The sequence below is a fragment of the Sinocyclocheilus rhinocerous genome, unplaced genomic scaffold (genome assembly GCF_001515625.1).
Source record: "Sinocyclocheilus rhinocerous isolate Xijiao unplaced genomic scaffold, SAMN03320098_v1.1 scaffold2306, whole genome shotgun sequence".
NCBI classification, from domain to species: domain Eukaryota; kingdom Metazoa; phylum Chordata; class Actinopteri; order Cypriniformes; family Cyprinidae; genus Sinocyclocheilus; species Sinocyclocheilus rhinocerous.
The window spans coordinates 533,662-552,646 of NW_015639792.1; the positions used below are offsets into that span (position 1 = coordinate 533,662).

At 37.3% G+C, this 18,985-nt stretch overlaps 4 protein-coding genes across 5 annotated transcripts in view; all 4 read left to right on the forward strand.

Moving 5' to 3' along the window:
- LOC107752102 (girdin-like) overlaps positions 1-5,974 on the forward strand; it is a 24,884-nt gene extending 18,910 nt beyond the window's left edge. Inside the window, exons 24-27 of one of the 2 annotated variants that reach the window (XM_016567966.1) lie at positions 2,315-2,398; positions 2,687-2,857; positions 3,494-3,559; positions 5,000-5,974. In XM_016567966.1, coding sequence (XP_016423452.1) covers positions 2,315-2,398; positions 2,687-2,857; positions 3,494-3,559; positions 5,000-5,673 — 995 coding nt within the window. In that variant the 3' untranslated portion in view covers positions 5,674-5,974. The remainder of the gene's footprint in view (positions 1-2,314; positions 2,399-2,686; positions 2,858-3,493; positions 3,560-4,999) is intronic. The other variant, XM_016567967.1, reaches the window with a different exon arrangement.
- A 1,038-nt stretch (positions 5,975-7,012) lies between these two features.
- On the forward strand, positions 7,013-9,597 carry LOC107752114 (translation initiation factor IF-2, mitochondrial-like). The gene is made up of 7 exons (XM_016567979.1): positions 7,013-7,176; positions 7,675-7,825; positions 7,929-8,061; positions 8,556-8,727; positions 8,805-8,965; positions 9,368-9,423; positions 9,493-9,597. Exons 2-7 carry the CDS (start codon positions 7,685-7,687, stop codon positions 9,595-9,597), a joined length of 768 nt encoding a protein of 255 aa, XP_016423465.1. The 5' UTR covers positions 7,013-7,176; positions 7,675-7,684.
- An 807-nt stretch (positions 9,598-10,404) lies between these two features.
- On the forward strand, positions 10,405-12,999 carry LOC107752115 (translation initiation factor IF-2, mitochondrial-like). The gene is made up of 7 exons (XM_016567981.1): positions 10,405-10,578; positions 11,077-11,227; positions 11,331-11,463; positions 11,958-12,129; positions 12,207-12,367; positions 12,770-12,825; positions 12,895-12,999. The coding sequence occupies exons 2-7, from the start codon at positions 11,087-11,089 to the stop codon at positions 12,997-12,999; spliced, it is 768 nt and encodes a 255-aa protein (XP_016423467.1). The 5' UTR covers positions 10,405-10,578; positions 11,077-11,086.
- A 328-nt stretch (positions 13,000-13,327) lies between these two features.
- The window catches only part of mtif2 (mitochondrial translational initiation factor 2), an 11,148-nt gene continuing 5,490 nt past the window's right edge, over positions 13,328-18,985 (forward strand). The window contains exons 1-9 of the mRNA XM_016567982.1: positions 13,328-13,439; positions 13,938-14,088; positions 14,192-14,324; positions 14,819-14,990; positions 15,068-15,228; positions 17,193-17,369; positions 17,815-17,954; positions 18,399-18,523; positions 18,625-18,723. Coding sequence (XP_016423468.1) covers positions 13,948-14,088; positions 14,192-14,324; positions 14,819-14,990; positions 15,068-15,228; positions 17,193-17,369; positions 17,815-17,954; positions 18,399-18,523; positions 18,625-18,723 — 1,148 coding nt within the window. The 5' untranslated portion in view covers positions 13,328-13,439; positions 13,938-13,947. The remainder of the gene's footprint in view (positions 13,440-13,937; positions 14,089-14,191; positions 14,325-14,818; positions 14,991-15,067; positions 15,229-17,192; positions 17,370-17,814; positions 17,955-18,398; positions 18,524-18,624; positions 18,724-18,985) is intronic.

Genomic DNA, 18,985 nt, shown 5'->3' on the forward strand with positions numbered 1-18,985 from the left:
CATTTTTGACACAATTACTCATTAATTTTTGACCCGGCATAACAGTATAAATCAGTGGTTCTCAGCCAGGGGGCCGGGGCCCACTATAGAGGGCCTCAACAAACTTCTAAAGGGGCCTTAGAATTACTTATTTTAAATTATTTAAAATAAGACAAAACAAGCATTAAAATAAACTAAAACAACTTCAAATCAAGAGAGTTCCCCTTCGACAACCTTTTTTGTCTTTGTAGAATCAGTATAGTAAACTAAAACCATAAAAAACCTTGTTACATGAAATAAAATAAACTTTAAATGAAATTAAATATTAAAAAAGTAAACTTATTTTCAGCTAGTTGCCAAACCAGAATAACTCAAATTAAAACTTAAATAAAAATGTAGAAAAACTATATAGATATACAAACTATATAGATAAAAAATAAAAAAAAATTAATAAAAAAACGACAACTTAAATTTGAATTAAAACTGAAAAAATTAAAAACAAAATATATATTAAAAACAGCTTTACAATATTTTATTGGGTAGAAAATGCGAGAATTCATATTGTTGTGGACAATGGAGGTCATCAATGAAGGAATCAAAAAGATTGAAAACTTTTGATGGCACATTATGGCATATAAGCGCTAGACTAACTGTAATGTTTTTTTTGACAGAGACAAACTGAATGAACTCAGAAGGCAGAAGGAAAAGCTGGAAGAGAAAATCATGGATCAGTACAAGTTCTATGACCCGTCACCACCACGCAGGTACCATCTCATGATGTGATGTTAACAGAAGCTTTTTGCATACAAAAAAAAAATCAAGATCAAATGTTCATTTATCACGATTTCTGTCTTCAAACACTTAATCAATGTAGACGGGGCAACTGGATAACGCTGAAGATGAGGAAGTTGATGAAGACGAGGACTCGAGATCAGGAGCATGTTCGTTCCTCAACTCCCCAGCTCCGCTCGGAGTCATGCGAGGGTCTGGATGACCTGCGCTGCAACGACAACGGCTCCTTTATGGGTTCCCAGGGCTCTGAGGAATCTGCTTCCAACTCCCTTAATGGTGACAGCGTGTCCCCTAAGAGGAGCAGCAGTGAGTATAACCTCAGTTACATGAAACTGTCACAGTCCAGCCATTCCAGCCAGGAACATCCAGAAACAAGCCACTCAGTCAGCAGCAAACCCTTCATCCCGACATGCCAAGGTCAGGAGAAGGAGAATGGAACAATTTGTGGCAGACGACTGACATGGAGCAGCCAAGCAAAGGATAGATACCATAGTAAATCACCCCACAAATCACCTCTGCTGATTAGAAAACTCCTCAAATTCTGCCCTAAGCAAACCTGCCACAGAAAACTAAAAGAAGAGTTCAGTTCTTCAAAATAAACACTTATTTGACCTATGTTTCCTGATTTATGTGAAGTCTGTGAGTCTGTTATCTTTTTTGGTCCTCCATTTTTTTCCACACAATATTTCGGTAACACTTTATTTTAAGGTGTCCTTGTTACACGTTACATGTACTTATTATTATAAGTATGCATAATTACATGCAAGTAACCCTAAGCCAATCCCTAGTCCTACATATTACTCAGTACTTAAATGTATAATTACACTCGACACCTTAAAAAGTATAACCAATATTTCTTATGTTTTTTAAAGGGGTCATATCAGGAGGAATCAAGTGTTGCTTGAGATAAAAGAGCTTTATGAAAACATACTGTACTTTAATTTTCAGAACTCAGAAATTCAGTCAAACAATGCAAGTCAATGGGTTTTAAATAAAAAAACAAAACAAAAACAAATCATATTTAATAATATATTCTTTTTTTAAATGAAATGGCCTCTTTAAAACAAGAAATACATGTGTCATAAAATCATAGAATTTAGCAAAATGTCTTAAAATTCCAAGTAGGTAGCCAAAAAAGATGAGTGATGTATGTGTGTAAAGAGCTTTATGAAAACATACTGTACTTTAATTTTCAGAACTCAGAAATTCAGTCAAACAATGCAAGTCAATGGGTTTTAAATAAAAAAACAAAACAAAAACAAATCATATTTAATAATATATTCTTTTTTTTAATGAAATGGCCTCTTTAAAACAAGAAATACATGTGTCATAAAATCATAGAATTTAGCAAAATGTCTTAAAATTCCAAGTAGGTAGCCAAAAAAGATGAGTGATGTATGTGTGTCGTTGTTTTGTGATTTTTCATGTTCTTTCCTTCAAAACAATTTCCTTCTTTCACTATGACAACGTTCACAAACTCTCTTATTGTCATGTTTTTCCTCCCTCGTTTCCTGTCTTCACATTTTCCATTGTGGTGATCAAGTCAGCACCCTGAAAATGTTTCATGTTAAGCGTAACAAACCAAAGGATAAAGACAAAGTCAAGTCTCTCTTCCGCCGATCTCTGTGTAAGACCTCAGATCCTGACTATCCTTTAACAGCTGTGCCCTCACTTTCAGTGCTTTTTATTTGAATACATGATAAGATTAATAATCATCAGCCATTAGAGCTTAAATATATAAAAACTTACATTTTTATCATTTTAGAAGTAAATCAATGCCTTTTATTCTTCAGTGAAGAGAAAATGATAATGCAAGATAAATGCTTGAACTCCCTCAAGACAAATGCTGCCTCCCCTTTGAGCCCCATAAAACTCATCTCATGTCATCTTCATGTCTTGTCATGTTCCATCTCAGCCATGAATGACCTGCTGCAGTCAGAGGGATGTTTGGATGAGGACTCTGGGAAGCAGGAAGATCAGCCAGAAGAGCAAATAATGCAGCACGCCATTGCCATTTCAAAAAAACACTCCTCATCATTTCATCACTACTCTTCCATAGACAATCATACAATAATCTGTAATCAAGGTACTAGGTCAAAATGCACATTATTCAGTTTATCTGTCCTATTTTTTGGATCCTACCATTCAAAGCACCATAGAAACATGCCAACAACCATTCTAAACACCTTAGCTGCAAAGAAACATTTTGACAACCCAGAAAACTATAGCAACTATAAAGCAATATACTGTAGGATAAAAAACACTCAGAACATTGCATAGCAACACCTTGGCAATCCAGAACACAATAACAACAGGCTAAGAAACACTAAAGTTGTGTCCCAAATGACACACTATACCCTATGCACTTATATACTATGTACTTGCACACTCAACCTTGTAGGGCATAGAAGAGTGCACAATTATGCAAATTGAGATGCACCTTTAGCAACTGCATAGAAATGCCCTGGCAACCACCAAAGTAACCTAGCAACATCCTAAAAGCCACTCAACAACCGCAAAGAAACATTCTGCCAACCAATAACTTTGTATTGCGGCCACAACTTTCGCATGGGCAAGCACCATTTCACCGCTTTGGTGCTTCGCTGCTTTGCAAAATAAGTGTCTTATTAGTAATTATCCACATTTTATACGTCTGTCTTAAAGAATAACTGGAATATATCTAGATTATCTAACTACCTGTTTACACATTTTTTCCTTTCAGGTAAAGATTTTCAAGGAGACACAATTCCACCAAGGCTTGCAAATGGCACTGAAGGCCAAGATAATGGTAAGAATTTGTTGGTAGACTACACTTTCAGAGTGATGCATGAACTTAAAGGAGAAGTTCACTTCCAGAATGAAAATTTCCTGATAATTTACTCACCCCCATGTCATCCAAGATGCTCTCTGATCCAAGTCTTTCTTTCTTCAGTCGCAAAGAAATTCGTTTTTTTTTTTTTAAGGAAAACATTCCAGGAATTTTCTCCATATAGTGGACTTCAATGGTGGCCAACGGGTTGAAGGTCTAAATTGCAGTTTCAATGCGGCTTCAAAGGGCTCTACGCGATCCCAGCTGAGGAATAAGGGTCTTATCTAGCGAAACGATTGGTCATTTTCTAAGAAAAATACAAATTTATATTCTTTTTAACCACAAATGCTCATCTTGCACCAGCTCTGCGACGCGCATCTTTACGCATTACCAAGGCTTGCAAATGGCACTGAAGGCCAAGATAATGGTAAGAATTTGTTGGTAGACTACACTTTCAGAGTGATGCATGAACTTAAAGGAGAAGTTCACTTCCAGAATGAAAATTTCCTGATAATTTACTCACCCCCATGTCATCCAAGATGATCTCTGATCCTAGTCTTTCTTTCTTCAGTCGCAAAGAAATTCGTTTTTTTTTTTTTTAAGGAAAACATTCCAGGAATTTTCTCCATATAGTGGACTTCAATGGTGGCCAACGGGTTGAAGGTCTAAATTGCAGTTTCAATGCGGCTTCAAAGGGCTCTACGCGATCCCAGCTGAGGAATAAGGGTCTTATCTAGCGAAACGATTGGTCATTTTCTAAGAAAAATACAAATTTATATTCTTTTTAACCACAAATGCTCATCTTGCACCAGCTCTGCGACGCGCATCTTTACGCATTGCATAATCACGCTGGAAAGTTCATGCGTGGTTAGTTCTTCTGTGTACTTTGGTTCAAAAAGGTAGGGTAGGGCGAAAAACTCCTCTCATTTTCTCCTCCAACTACAAAATTGTCCAGCATTGTCGTTTTACTTTTTTTTGTAAAGGGCGTTTGACTTTCTTTGCACGTTCCCTATGTAAACACTGGTCGGTACTTCTGCCTATACCTCACACGTGCATGATTACATAATGCATGAAGTCGAACTAGTGCAAGACAAGCATTTGTGGTTAAAAAGTATATTTAGTAAGTATTTTTCTTAGAAAGTGACTGATCATTTCACTAGATAAGACCCTTATTCCTCAGCTGGGATTGTGTGGAGCCCTTTGAAGCTGCACTGAAACTGCAATTTGGACCTTCAACCCATTGGCCGCCATTCAAGTCCACTATATAGAGAAAAATGTTTTCCTCAAAAAAGTTTATTTTCGACTGAAGAAAGAAAGACTTGGATCTTGGATGACATGGGGGTGAGTAAATTATCAGGAAACTGTCATTCTGGAAGTGAACTTCTCCTTTAAACTTCCTCTAATTGACATTTTCACCAGGCCTGAATGGCAAATCGAGTCGCGCCCCAAGCGTGAGCAGTGGCGAGTTCTGCATAAGCCTGGAGAACGAGGCCTGGTCCAGTGATAGCAGCCCCCTTCCGGATCCACTCTCGTCCAGCCGGCAACGATTCAGAGACTCCCCTTCCCCAGCCCGACCCAACCATGAGGATCTCAGGCAGGGCTACAGCTCCTCAGGGAGTGGTGTACGCAGAACCAGCAGTGGAAAATCCGCTGGAGAACGTTCAGCCCAAAAGCTGGACAAAGCAAGCATTGGATTGTATAAAACTCAGAGTGTGCAAAGTACAGAGTCTGAGTCTAAACCTGCTCTTGAGACGCAGGGGAAGTCCTCCTCCGTATCGGGGTGTTTGAACTGCTTTGCCACGCCAATGCGAAGCCCTAAAACAGGCCAGGCTCTGTCCACTCTGCCCCGCGCCAGCTGTGTCATCTCAACGTCAGAGGGCAACAGTCGACGTGCCAGTGTCCATAGCACTATGTCAGTGAAGCCAGCGGGAACGGTGTCAAGTAAGAACGGTGCTGAACCTCAGCCTGACCCCAGTGATGAGGTATTAAAAGAAAGCCCTGACTTGGAAGAGGAAGACCACAAACCAGAACAGCGTTTTGATTCACCATTCACCATTGATTCGGTCTTCACAAACACAATTTTCAGTGAGTGAAGTTAAAATGATACCAGTTAGAAAAGGTTCCACGTAAACCCCTTTACTGAAATCATACCAGAATCATATAAATACGAACATCTTATTCTGACCATGTGAAAGGCAACTATGCACTATGATTATGCCATCTCTGAGGTGAATTCAGGCATAATCAGTCAGGAAGACAAGAAACAATCCTCGTCCTTGAACAATCCTCAACTACGGTCCTTAATTTTTCTTGGTTGACACATGTATATTTTTTCCCCTATCACTCAATATTTTGTCTCCTAATCTCTATTGTTTGCATTTTAACTATGTAGTAACTGATCCCAAGTTTTTTTTTTTTTTTTCCAAATTCCATGCATGAAGGTTAAATGTAAAAAATTAAAATTAAATACAAGTGTCCCTTTGAGCATGTAGCATCAAGACTGCTGTGGTTCATTTGTTCTGACTACTGTATATTAAAGTCTTTTTCCTTTTTTGCAGTATAGAGGAGCAGTATTTTTTAGCTAAAATGCACCTTGTGTTTGTTAAAAACCAGTTAATATCTCAGAGTACCTGTGTATCTTGCTTAAGTTTCATCATGTTTTCCTTCTAACGTAATAAAACCTGTTTGTTTGTTGTGCTGGTTGTGCTTATGTTTCCTATTTGTAAGCAGGTTTGAAATATAAATAAAAAGACTACGATTTTGATTAATAAAGCCTCACTAATATAGACAATGTGGTTTTTGATGACTTTGGTGGCTCAGTAAGTTGAAATTTCCATTCATTGAAATGTCAGGACGTTTTCTGACATATAGGAGACATTTGAACACTAAAAGGTAATCGTTTAAAGGTATTAATTTAAAATATTAATTGTATCTTAAGTACAAACAGAAATCCACCCCAGCAATCAACAATGTTTTCCTCCACTAAGCGCATACAGCTGTGATTGGTTCATCCTGACAAGGGCTGAGAAAAGTAACAGGTACCACGCGCTTTGGTATTAGTAGCCTTCATATTTAGACATTTTCCAACAATTTGAAAAATAATGTTTCATAAAATACGTAAAAAGCAAGCAAAAAGTACATAATAAAGTATGCTTGCACAAACAAGAGCTTTGTCTTTGTGAAGCTTCCAGTACACAGAAGAAATACAACTAGACATTACGCATGTACACAATAGACAAGATATGCATGTACATATGATTAGTTAAAAATACAAGTATAAATAGTGTATTGGGCATTTTACCCAAATATGTCTGAGCGTGTTAATTTGACTTGTTCAATTTCTATATCACAATATTTTAGAGAGCTCCATGGACTTTGTGATTATGTCGCCACCGCGTGTTTGTGTTTTGAACTGCATTCTGCGCAATACATTGTGGGATACACTGTCATGGCGGCGCCCTTACAACAGAAATGACATCTGACTTTAGATATTATTTGCCTAAGTTGATTTTTTCTTCTTTTCTTCTTCTGCTTTCAAAGTCTGTATACTGAATGAATTCAGCGGTGGCTGTGTTGAGTGCACTTCCTCTTATTTAGTAAGTAGAAAACGTGCCTTGGTATTAGCGTGTGTTTTATGATTATTTATGACATTTATCATTGTAATACCATTTTATATGAACATATACTGGGGTAATACAAAGTCTTTTGGCATGTACCATGGTAATACCATGGTGTTCTTCGAATTGGCTGGAGTACCATGCAAATAGAATGACACATACAGTAATCATTCAGTGCCATTGCATTTATTAAATTATCATGGTATTAACATTTGATACCATCACTGTACCATGGCGTGACAGTACATAGGGACCAAATATCTTTAGTAATAGGTTAATTTGTGTCAAATCTAAACATTTGCATAAAACAAGCTATTTAAATATTGATATTCATCATACCTCTCAACTGTCATTTTAAAGTAATTTGTCTTCTAAGTTGTGCTGTATGTGTATTGATTGTCCTGGATTAACGCAATATTTGCACATTATCTGTATATAAACTGTAGCTTAATTTATTATTATTTTTTTTTAAATTAGAAAATCTGCAATGAAGCGGATAGCAACCTTGATTGGCAGGACTGCAGTGTCCTGTTGGCATCATGGGAGCCCACATTTTCCCCCTCTACCTGCCTGGGCCCCTGGACCTCCTTACACCTGTCCGCAGATCCGACACCTGGCTGCAAAACAGGCCAGTCTCAAAATGTCAAACCCTTCGCTAATGCTTATCAGAATAGTTTGAATGCCTTGTGTGCGTGTGCTGAGCAGAATGTGCTTTGTTTGTCCTGCTGTAGAATAAGGGCCAATTCAAAGGTCAGAAGATCAACTCCAAACCAGTGAAACTAGAGAAACAACAGAAGCAGGAGGTGGAGATCAAACAGAGGATGACTGTGTCAGAACTCGCCAAGGCCATGAATAAAGACATTGGTGAGTGTTATGGCCACATGCATTTATTTCAATAAAATAGGATTAAAAACAGTAATATTGTGAAATGTTATTACAATTCAAAATAGCTGTTTTCAATTTGAATATATTTTAAAATGTAATTTATTTCTGTGATCAAAGCTGAATTTTCAGCATCATTACCCCAGTTTTCAGAGTCACACGATCCTTCAGAAATCATTCTAATTTGCTGCTCAAGAAAAATTTCTCATTATTATCAATGTTGAAAACAGTTGTGCTGCTTCATATTTTTGTGGAAACTGCAATGCTTTTTTCAGGATTCTTTGATGAATATAAAGTTCAAAATAACAGCATTTATTGGAAATAGCCATCTTTTGTAGCACTGTTATTTTTTTACTGTCATTTTTAATCACTTTCATCCACCCATGCTGAATAAAATTAATTTCTGTAGAATAAAATATCTTACAGGCCCCAAATGGTAATAACAGTAGTGTATATCTGTGTTATTCCATCCTTAGATCATGTCTATGAGGCCCTGCTCAACACAGATGTCGATCTGGACGAGTTGGAGCCCGACACAGTGCTGGAGGAGAAATGGATAAAAGAAGCAGTAAAGAGATCGGGAATGAAACACAAATGGGCCAAACTCGTAGAAACCAAAGTCAGAGAAAACAAAGATATCCAGAGACAGTGAGAACTATTTTAATAGTGAGTTTATATATGTATCATTTGTCCCTTTCTGTAATTTCTGTTTGAATTGTTGTCAGACCTCCCCCAGATCCCGCTCAGTTAGTTCCTCGAGCTCCAGTGGTGACCATCATGGGTCATGTAGATCATGGGAAGACCACCCTGCTGGACAGTCTGAGGAAGAGTCAGATCGCTGCGCAGGAGGCGGGGGGAATCACGCAACACATCGGAGCGTTTCGAGGTACTGAACACCCATTTACAGTTTTTTGTTTATCCTCAGAGACCCGGTGTAGCAGAATTGTAGAATATAATTTGTATGAAGCAATCAAATAATACCTCATTTTCACTAAATATTAGTAAAAAAAACTCACATAACAGTAGCTGACACTGAATTTTTATCAAGCAAAAGTTTTGGTTGTAAAAAATGTGAATGTAATTGCCACTGCTTGTTGAAGTGACACAAAATGTTGATAGCACATGGCACGGACCCAATTCTCAATGCTTTTGGAACAAAATGATCTATTTATAAAGTACACACAAGTGTAGCAAAAATGCAACGCTGGAGATCAGTACTCAAATCTGTTGCTGCTGTCACACAATGGAGCCTATTCAATTAATGATACAATTTTTTCTGTTTTCTGAGCTGTTTCGTCATTGGCCCTGTCCCAAATGGAACACTTCATGTCTTACGGACTTAAGGCCCGTTCACACCAAGCACGATAACTATAAAGATAACGATAAAGGTATAGGCTGTTTCTCAATTCCAAGAACGCAAAGAACGGACTTGCGTTATTGCGTTATACGGATATTGCAAGAAGCGAGGACACAGAAGGCACCCTTATGAGAATTGAGATGTGCTGCGTTCTTGCTTAACTGACCGCATAGTCACAGCATAAGCAGCGGCCAATGAACCATAAATATAACATAACATTACAAACAAATGTCATAACTTATTAAAGCATTTCATACTATCATAGATATTATTTACATATAATTGTATATCGTTTTATTTTACAGCGTTATATTTTGAACTATGACTATGTTAAGATTCATTTTAATATGCCAATAAAAATACTGCAGACTTTCTCCGGGTCTTATAACTTTATTAAAATTAAGCAAAACAAAACGATAAATGTTTACTTTCAAGAGCCGTCAAATATTTGTGAGAGCGAGTATTTAAAATATTAATTGTATCTTAAGTACAAACAGAAATCCACCCCAGCAATCAACAATGTTTTCCTCCACTAAGCGCATACAGCTGTGATTGGTTCATCCTGACAAGGGCTGAGAAAAGTAACAGGTACCACGCGCTTTGGTATTAGTAGCCTTCATATTTAGACATTTTCCAACAATTTGAAAAATAATGTTTCATAAAATACGTAAAAAGCAAGCAAAAAGTACATAATAAAGTATGCTTGCACAAACAAGAGCTTTGTCTTTGTGAAGCTTCCAGTACACAGAAGAAATACAACTAGACATTACGCATGTACACAATAGACAAGATATGCATGTACATATGATTAGTTAAAAATACAAGTATAAATAGTGTATTGGGCATTTTACCCAAATATGTCTGAGCGTGTTAATTTGACTTGTTCAATTTCTATATCACAATATTTTAGAGAGCTCCATGGACTTTGTGATTATGTCGCCACCGCGTGTTTGTGTTTTGAACTGCATTCTGCGCAATACATTGTGGGATACACTGTCATGGCGGCGCCCTTACAACAGAAATGACATCTGACTTTAGATATTATTTGCCTAAGTTGATTTTTTCTTCTCACCTCTGCTTTCAAAGTCTGTATACTGAATGAATTCAGCGGTGGCTGTGTTGAGTGCACTTCCTCTTATTTAGTAAGTAGAAAACGTGCCTTGGTATTAGCGTGTGTTTTATGATTATTTATGACATTTATCATTGTAATACCATTTTATATGAACATATACTGGGGTAATACAAAGTCTTTTGGCATGTACCATGGTAATACCATGGTGTTCTTCGAATTGGCTGGAGTACCATGCAAATAGAATGACACATACAGTAATCATTCAGTGCCATTGCATTTATTAAATTATCATGGTATTAACATTTGATACCATCACTGTACCATGGCGTGACAGTACATAGGGACCAAATATCTTTAGTAATAGGTTAATTTGTGTCAAATCTAAACATTTGCATAAAACAAGCTATTTAAATATTGATATTCATCATACCTCTCAACTGTCATTTTAAAGTAATTTGTCTTCTAAGTTGTGCTGTATGTGTATTGATTGTCCTGGATTAACGCAATATTTGCACATTATCTGTATATAAACTGTAGCTTAATTTATTATTTTTTTTTTTTAAATTAGAAAATCTGCAATGAAGCGGATAGCAACCTTGATTGGCAGGACTGCAGTGTCCTGTTGGCATCATGGGAGCCCACATTTTCCCCCTCTACCTGCCTGGGCCCCTGGACCTCCTTACACCTGTCCGCAGATCCGACACCTGGCTGCAAAACAGGCCAGTCTCAAAATGTCAAACCCTTCGCTAATGCTTATCAGAATAGTTTGAATGCCTTGTGTGCGTGTGCTGAGCAGAATGTGCTTTGTTTGTCCTGCTGTAGAATAAGGGCCAATTCAAAGGTCAGAAGATCAACTCCAAACCAGTGAAACTAGAGAAACAACAGAAGCAGGAGGTGGAGATCAAACAGAGGATGACTGTGTCAGAACTCGCCAAGGCCATGAATAAAGACATTGGTGAGTGTTATGGCCACATGCATTTATTTCAATAAAATAGGATTAAAAACAGTAATATTGTGAAATGTTATTACAATTCAAAATAGCTGTTTTCAATTTGAATATATTTTAAAATGTAATTTATTTCTGTGATCAAAGCTGAATTTTCAGCATCATTACCCCAGTTTTCAGAGTCACACGATCCTTCAGAAATCATTCTAATTTGCTGCTCAAGAAAAATTTCTCATTATTATCAATGTTGAAAACAGTTGTGCTGCTTCATATTTTTGTGGAAACTGCAATGCTTTTTTCAGGATTCTTTGATGAATATAAAGTTCAAAATAACAGCATTTATTGGAAATAGCCATCTTTTGTAGCACTGTTATTTTTTTACTGTCATTTTTAATCACTTTCATCCACCCATGCTGAATAAAATTAATTTCTGTAGAATAAAATATCTTACAGGCCCCAAATGGTAATAACAGTAGTGTATATCTGTGTTATTCCATCCTTAGATCATGTCTATGAGGCCCTGCTCAACACAGATGTCGATCTGGACGAGTTGGAGCCCGACACAGTGCTGGAGGAGAAATGGATAAAAGAAGCAGTAAAGAGATCGGGAATGAAACACAAATGGGCCAAACTCGTAGAAACCAAAGTCAGAGAAAACAAAGATATCCAGAGACAGTGAGAACTATTTTAATAGTGAGTTTATATATGTATCATTTGTCCCTTTCTGTAATTTCTGTTTGAATTGTTGTCAGACCTCCCCCAGATCCCGCTCAGTTAGTTCCTCGAGCTCCAGTGGTGACCATCATGGGTCATGTAGATCATGGGAAGACCACCCTGCTGGACAGTCTGAGGAAGAGTCAGATCGCTGCGCAGGAGGCGGGGGGAATCACGCAACACATCGGAGCGTTTCGAGGTACTGAACACCCATTTACAGTTTTTTGTTTATCCTCAGAGACCCGGTGTAGCAGAATTGTAGAATATAATTTGTATGAAGCAATCAAATAATACCTCATTTTCACTAAATATTAGTAAAAAAAACTCACATAACAGTAGCTGACACTGAATTTTTATCAAGCAAAAGTTTTGGTTGTAAAAAATGTGAATGTAATTGCCACTGCTTGTTGAAGTGACACAAAATGTTGATAGCACATGGCACGGACCCAATTCTCAATGCTTTTGGAACAAAATGATCTATTTATAAAGTACACACAAGTGTAGCAAAAATGCAACGCTGGAGATCAGTACTCAAATCTGTTGCTGCTGTCACACAATGGAGCCTATTCAATTAATGATACAATTTTTTCTGTTTTCTGAGCTGTTTCGTCATTGGCCCTGTCCCAAATGGAACACTTCATGTCTTACGGACTTAAGGCCCGTTCACACCAAGCACGATAACTATAAAGATAACGATAAAGGTATAGGCTGTTTCTCAATTCCAAGAACGCAAAGAACGGACTTGCGTTATTGCGTTATACGGATATTGCAAGAAGCGAGGACACAGAAGGCACCCTTATGAGAATTGAGATGTGCTGCGTTCTTGCTTAACTGACCGCATAGTCACAGCATAAGCAGCGGCCAATGAACCATAAATATAACATAACATTACAAACAAATGTCATAACTTATTAAAGCATTTCATACTATCATAGATATTATTTACATATAATTGTATATCGTTTTATTTTACAGCGTTATATTTTGAACTATGACTATGTTAAGATTCATTTTAATATGCCAATAAAAATACTGCAGACTTTCTCCGGGTCTTATAACTTTATTAAAATTAAGCAAAACAAAACGATAAATGTTTACTTTCAAGAGCCGTCAAATATTTGTGAGAGCGAGTCCCTTACAACAGAAATGACATCTGACTTTAGATATTATTTGCCTAAGTTGATTTTTTCTTCTTTTCTTCTTCTGCTTTCAAAGTCTGTATACTGAATGAATTCAGCGGTGGCTGTGTTGAGTGCACTTCCTCTTATTTAGTAAGTAGAAAACGTGCCTTGGTATTAGCGTGTGTTTTATGATTATTTATGACATTTATCATTGTAATACCATTTTATATGAACATATACTGGGGTAATACAAAGTCTTTTGGCATGTACCATGGTAATACCATGGTGTTCTTCGAATTGGCTGGAGTACCATGCAAATAGAATGACACATACAGTAATCATTCAGTGCCATTGCATTTATTAAATTATCATGGTATTAACATTTGATACCATCACTGTACCATGGCGTGACAGTACATAGGGACCAAATATCTTTAGTAATAGGTTAATTTGTGTCAAATCTAAACATTTGCATAAAACAAGCTATTTAAATATTGATATTCATCATACCTCTCAACTGTCATTTTAAAGTAATTTGTCTTCTAAGTTGTGCTGTATGTGTATTGATTGTCCTGGATTAACGCAATATTTGCACATTATCTGTATATAAACTGTAGCTTAATTTATTATTTTTTTTTTTTAAATTAGAAAATCTGCAATGAAGCGGATAGCAACCTTGATTGGCAGGACTGCAGTGTCCTGTTGGCATCATGGGAGCCCACATTTTCCCCCTCTACCTGCCTGGGCCCCTGGACCTCCTTACACCTGTCCGCAGATCCGACACCTGGCTGCAAAACAGGCCAGTCTCAAAATGTCAAACCCTTCGCTAATGCTTATCAGAATAGTTTGAATGCCTTGTGTGCGTGTGCTGAGCAGAATGTGCTTTGTTTGTCCTGCTGTAGAATAAGGGCCAATTCAAAGGTCAGAAGATCAACTCCAAACCAGTGAAACTAGAGAAACAACAGAAGCAGGAGGTGGAGATCAAACAGAGGATGACTGTGTCAGAACTCGCCAAGGCCATGAATAAAGACATTGGTGAGTGTTATGGCCACATGCATTTATTTCAATAAAATAGGATTAAAAACAGTAATATTGTGAAATGTTATTACAATTCAAAATAGCTGTTTTCAATTTGAATATATTTTAAAATGTAATTTATTTCTGTGATCAAAGCTGAATTTTCAGCATCATTACCCCAGTTTTCAGAGTCACACGATCCTTCAGAAATCATTCTAATTTGCTGCTCAAGAAAAATTTCTCATTATTATCAATGTTGAAAACAGTTGTGCTGCTTCATATTTTTGTGGAAACTGCAATGCTTTTTTCAGGATTCTTTGATGAATATAAAGTTCAAAATAACAGCATTTATTGGAAATAGCCATCTTTTGTAGCACTGTTATTTTTTTACTGTCATTTTTAATCACTTTCATCCACCCATGCTGAATAAAATTAATTTCTGTAGAATAAAATATCTTACAGGCCCCAAATGGTAATAACAGTAGTGTATATCTGTGTTATTCCATCCTTAGATCATGTCTATGAGGCCCTGCTCAACACAGATGTCGATCTGGACGAGTTGGAGCCCGACACAGTGCTGGAGGAGAAATGGATAAAAGAAGCAGTAAAGAGATCGGGAATGAAACACAAATGGGCCAAACTCGTAGAAACCAAAGTCAGAGAAAACAAAGATATCCAGAGACAGTGAGAACTATTTTAATAGTGAGTTTATATATGTATCATTTGTCCCTTTCTGTAATTTCTGTTTGAATTGTTGTCAGACCTCCCCCAGATCCCGCTCAGTTAGTTCCTCGAGCTCCAGTGGTGACCATCATGGGTCATGTAGATCATGGGAAGACCACCCTGCTGGACAGTCTGAGGAAGAGTCAGATCGCTGCGCAGGAGGCGGGGGGAATCACGCAACACATCGGAGCGTTTCGAGGTACTGAACACCCATTTACAGTTTTTTGTTTATCCTCAGAGACCCGGTGTAGCAGAATTGTAGAATATAATTTGTATGAAGCAATCAAATAATACCTCATTTTCACTAAATATTAGTAAAAAAAACTCACATAACAGTAGCTGACACTGAATTTTTATCAAGCAAAAGTTTTGGTTGTAAAAAATGTGAATGTAATTGCCACTGCTTGTTGAAGTGACACAAAATGTTGATAGCACATGGCACGGACCCAATTCTCAATGCTTTTGGAACAAAATGATCTATTTATAAAGTACACACAAGTGTAGCAAAAATGCAACGCTGGAGATCAGTACTCAAATCTGTTGCTGCTGTCACACAATGGAGCCTATTCAATTAATGATACAATTTTTTCTGTTTTCTGAGCTGTTTCGTCATTGGCCCTGTCCCAAATGGAACACTTCATGTCTTACGGACTTAAGGCCCGTTCACACCAAGCACGATAACTATAAAGATAACGATAAAGGTATAGGCTGTTTCTCAATTCCAAGAACGCAAAGAACGGACTTGCGTTATTGCGTTATACGGATATTGCAAGAAGCGAGGACACAGAAGGCACCCTTATGAGAATTGAGATGTGCTGCGTTCTTGCCTAACTGACCGCATAGTCACAGCATAAGCAGCGGCCAAAGAACCATAAATATAACATAACGTTACAAACAAATGTCATAACTTATTAAAGCATTTCATACTATCATAGATATTATTTACATATAATTGTATATCGTTTTATTTTACAGCGTTATATTTTGAACTATGACTATGTTAAGATTCATTTTAATATGCCAATAAAAATACAGCACTCGATGCATCCTCGATATCATGAACACATCCGGGAACTTTCATGCGTCCTCTGTACTTGCGTTCTTGAGAATTGGAATTGAACTTCGACGGTTAATGATGACGTAGAGCGAGACGCAAGATCGCTGAAGAACGCATATTGAGAAACGGCCATAGTTCTAAAAATCGTTCTCAATATTAAAGAATAGCATAGTTCACACCACAACTATAACGATAACGATACAGAGGAACGATATCATTGTGATCACTTTCAAAACGATTTTTTTTCCAGCTGATGAACGATAAAACACTGACAGCCAATCAGAATCCATCCTGCTGTAACGAGCTCAAGAATTTAAAGCGGCAGATGCATGTGCGCTTAGAATAAACAGACGATATCGTTCGCTGGTGTGGATGCTAATATCGTTATCTTTATAGTTATCGTTCTTAATGTGAACGGGGCTTTACAATGGCCGCCGCGTGCACGTGTCCGTTAAGTCCACGAGACCGTAGGGTGTCCCATTTGTCATTTTAGCGTTCAGAAGGGTGCTTGCGAGCGCCCCCTTTGCGCCCTCGATCCGCACTTCTGCTGAGCCAGCACTGGGGCGAGCTCCAGCAGACTTCTACCCAACAGTCAAAGCGGCATTACGTCACGAAAGTGCGGACTCAGAGGAAGACCGCCAGGGTTTAGGGTGCCATTTGGGACAGGGCCATTATTGTCTCATTAATATATATTTTTTAATTAAGTGGTATTCAAATTACTATTTTGTTATATGCTTTGATATGAATATTTATTACAGTATTTAAATGGTCATAAAATGTAATGACTGTATCCTTATAGGCTGAAATGTATTATTTTTCAAATTGTGTTGTGAGTTCAAAATATTCACTTTTTCCAAATTATACCCCAATGCAAATTTCGATTTTTATAACCCATGGCTTCTTAAAAAATATGTTGAAGAGTGAAAAGAAAAAGAGTACATAATGAATATCAAAGCTTTGCTTTCTGAGGGTTCAACTTAAGACAAATAGTAGGTTTCTTGAAAACAAGAAATAATTTATTTCCCAGTATTATGTGCTGTTCTTTTTGGCATCCTCTGTGCCAAGTAAGCAAATTTTGTGATCAAACGAGCCTGTTTCCTGTTCAGTTCAGCTGCCCTCAGGTGAGAAGATCACTTTTCTGGACACACCTGGCCATGCAGCGTTTTCTGCCATGCGTGCGCGTGGAGCCATGGTCACTGATATAGTCATCCTGGTGGTTGCAGCTGATGACGGTGTGATGAATCAGACTATTGAGTCCATACAGCATGCCAAAAAAGCCAAAGGTAATATGCAGTTTATAAATTATGATTGAAATTACAATTATAATAAATGCAATCCTATTTAATATAAATGTTTTTTATATTTATTTTATTGTTTTTACATACACTACCGGTCAAAACTTTGGGATCAGAAAGATTTTTAATGTTTTTTTAAAGAAGTCTCCTATGCTCATCAAGGCTGCATTTATTTGATCAAAAATACAGGAAAAAATTTAATATTGTGAAATATTATGATGATGTAAAATAATGTTTTTCTATTTTAATATACATTAAAATGTAATTTATTCATGTGATCATTACAAGTCTTACTGATCCCAAACTTTTGACCGGTAGTGTACATACATACATAGATATATATATATATATATATATGACGTGACAAATTGTTATCATTACATTATTGTATCAATTTTGTGTATTTATCATAATTCTGTGTTTTGATCTACAGTGCCGATTATTGTTGCTGTGAATAAATGTGATAAACCTCAAGCCGACCCCCAACGCGTGAAAGAGGAGCTTGTAGGCCATGATGTCGTCTGTGAGGAGTTTGGTGGGGAAATACAGGCCAATCACGTGTCTGCATTAAAGGTACCATGGTCTAATATTTAGACTCTTATGCCACCCTTAAAAAAATGTTATGTTATTGGATAACATCAATAATCACATAATAGCAAAAAAAAAAAGAACCAAGTGATTTCTGGATATATGAAGTTAGTTCTAGGAGACTAACCAGAGGCAGTAATAATATTAATAATACTTTGCTTTTGAAAAAATTTCAATTGAAGCATGAAAAATGTGCTTTATTTCTTTAAAATAATTGCCATTTTTGATATATTTTAGCATCTAATACAATACTTTTTTTGGCATGGTGTTAGATGTCCGAATATTTTTGTAGTGTCTTCTTGTTTACAGAGTGACAGGGATTTGTCAGTGTTAATATTTTTTTACACTTTTGTGACTGGTACCGCACCACATGACATTGGAATTATTATATGTGAATATGGCAGCTATTAGCGTGTCATTTCTCTGCAGGGGGACAATTTATTAGAGCTGGCTGAAGCCACGGTGACGCTGGCAGAGGTCCTGGAGCTGAAGGGCGACCCCACAGGTCTGGTGGAGGGGACGGTCATCGAGAGCCGCTCAGACAAAGGCAAAGGGTTAGTGTAAACGAGACATCCCTACAGTGTCAGAGATTCATAAGAACTGCACGTTATATTATATCAGAAGAGTTTTCCCATCAGCTGTGGTGTTTCCACAGGCCGGTTACCACAGCCATCATCCAGCGCGGCACTCTGAGGAAGGGCTGTACGCTGGTGGCAGGAAAGTGCTGGGCTAAAGTGCGCTTCATGTTTGATGAGTATAAAATCAGATTACTTTTTTAAAGTAACTAGTAAAGTAACGCATTACTTTTGAAATTAGAAGGAAATATCTGAGTTACTTTTTCACATAAGTAACGCCAGTTACTTTGTTTCTCATGGATTGACTGACAGCTCTCCTTTCCTCATGTTGAGAGAAATGGGGAGTAAGTGCAGAGAACATCAGTGAACATGATCTTACTGTAGTTCTAGACTAAATATGAACATGTATTTACTCACCTCACCTACCCAAAAACAGATTCA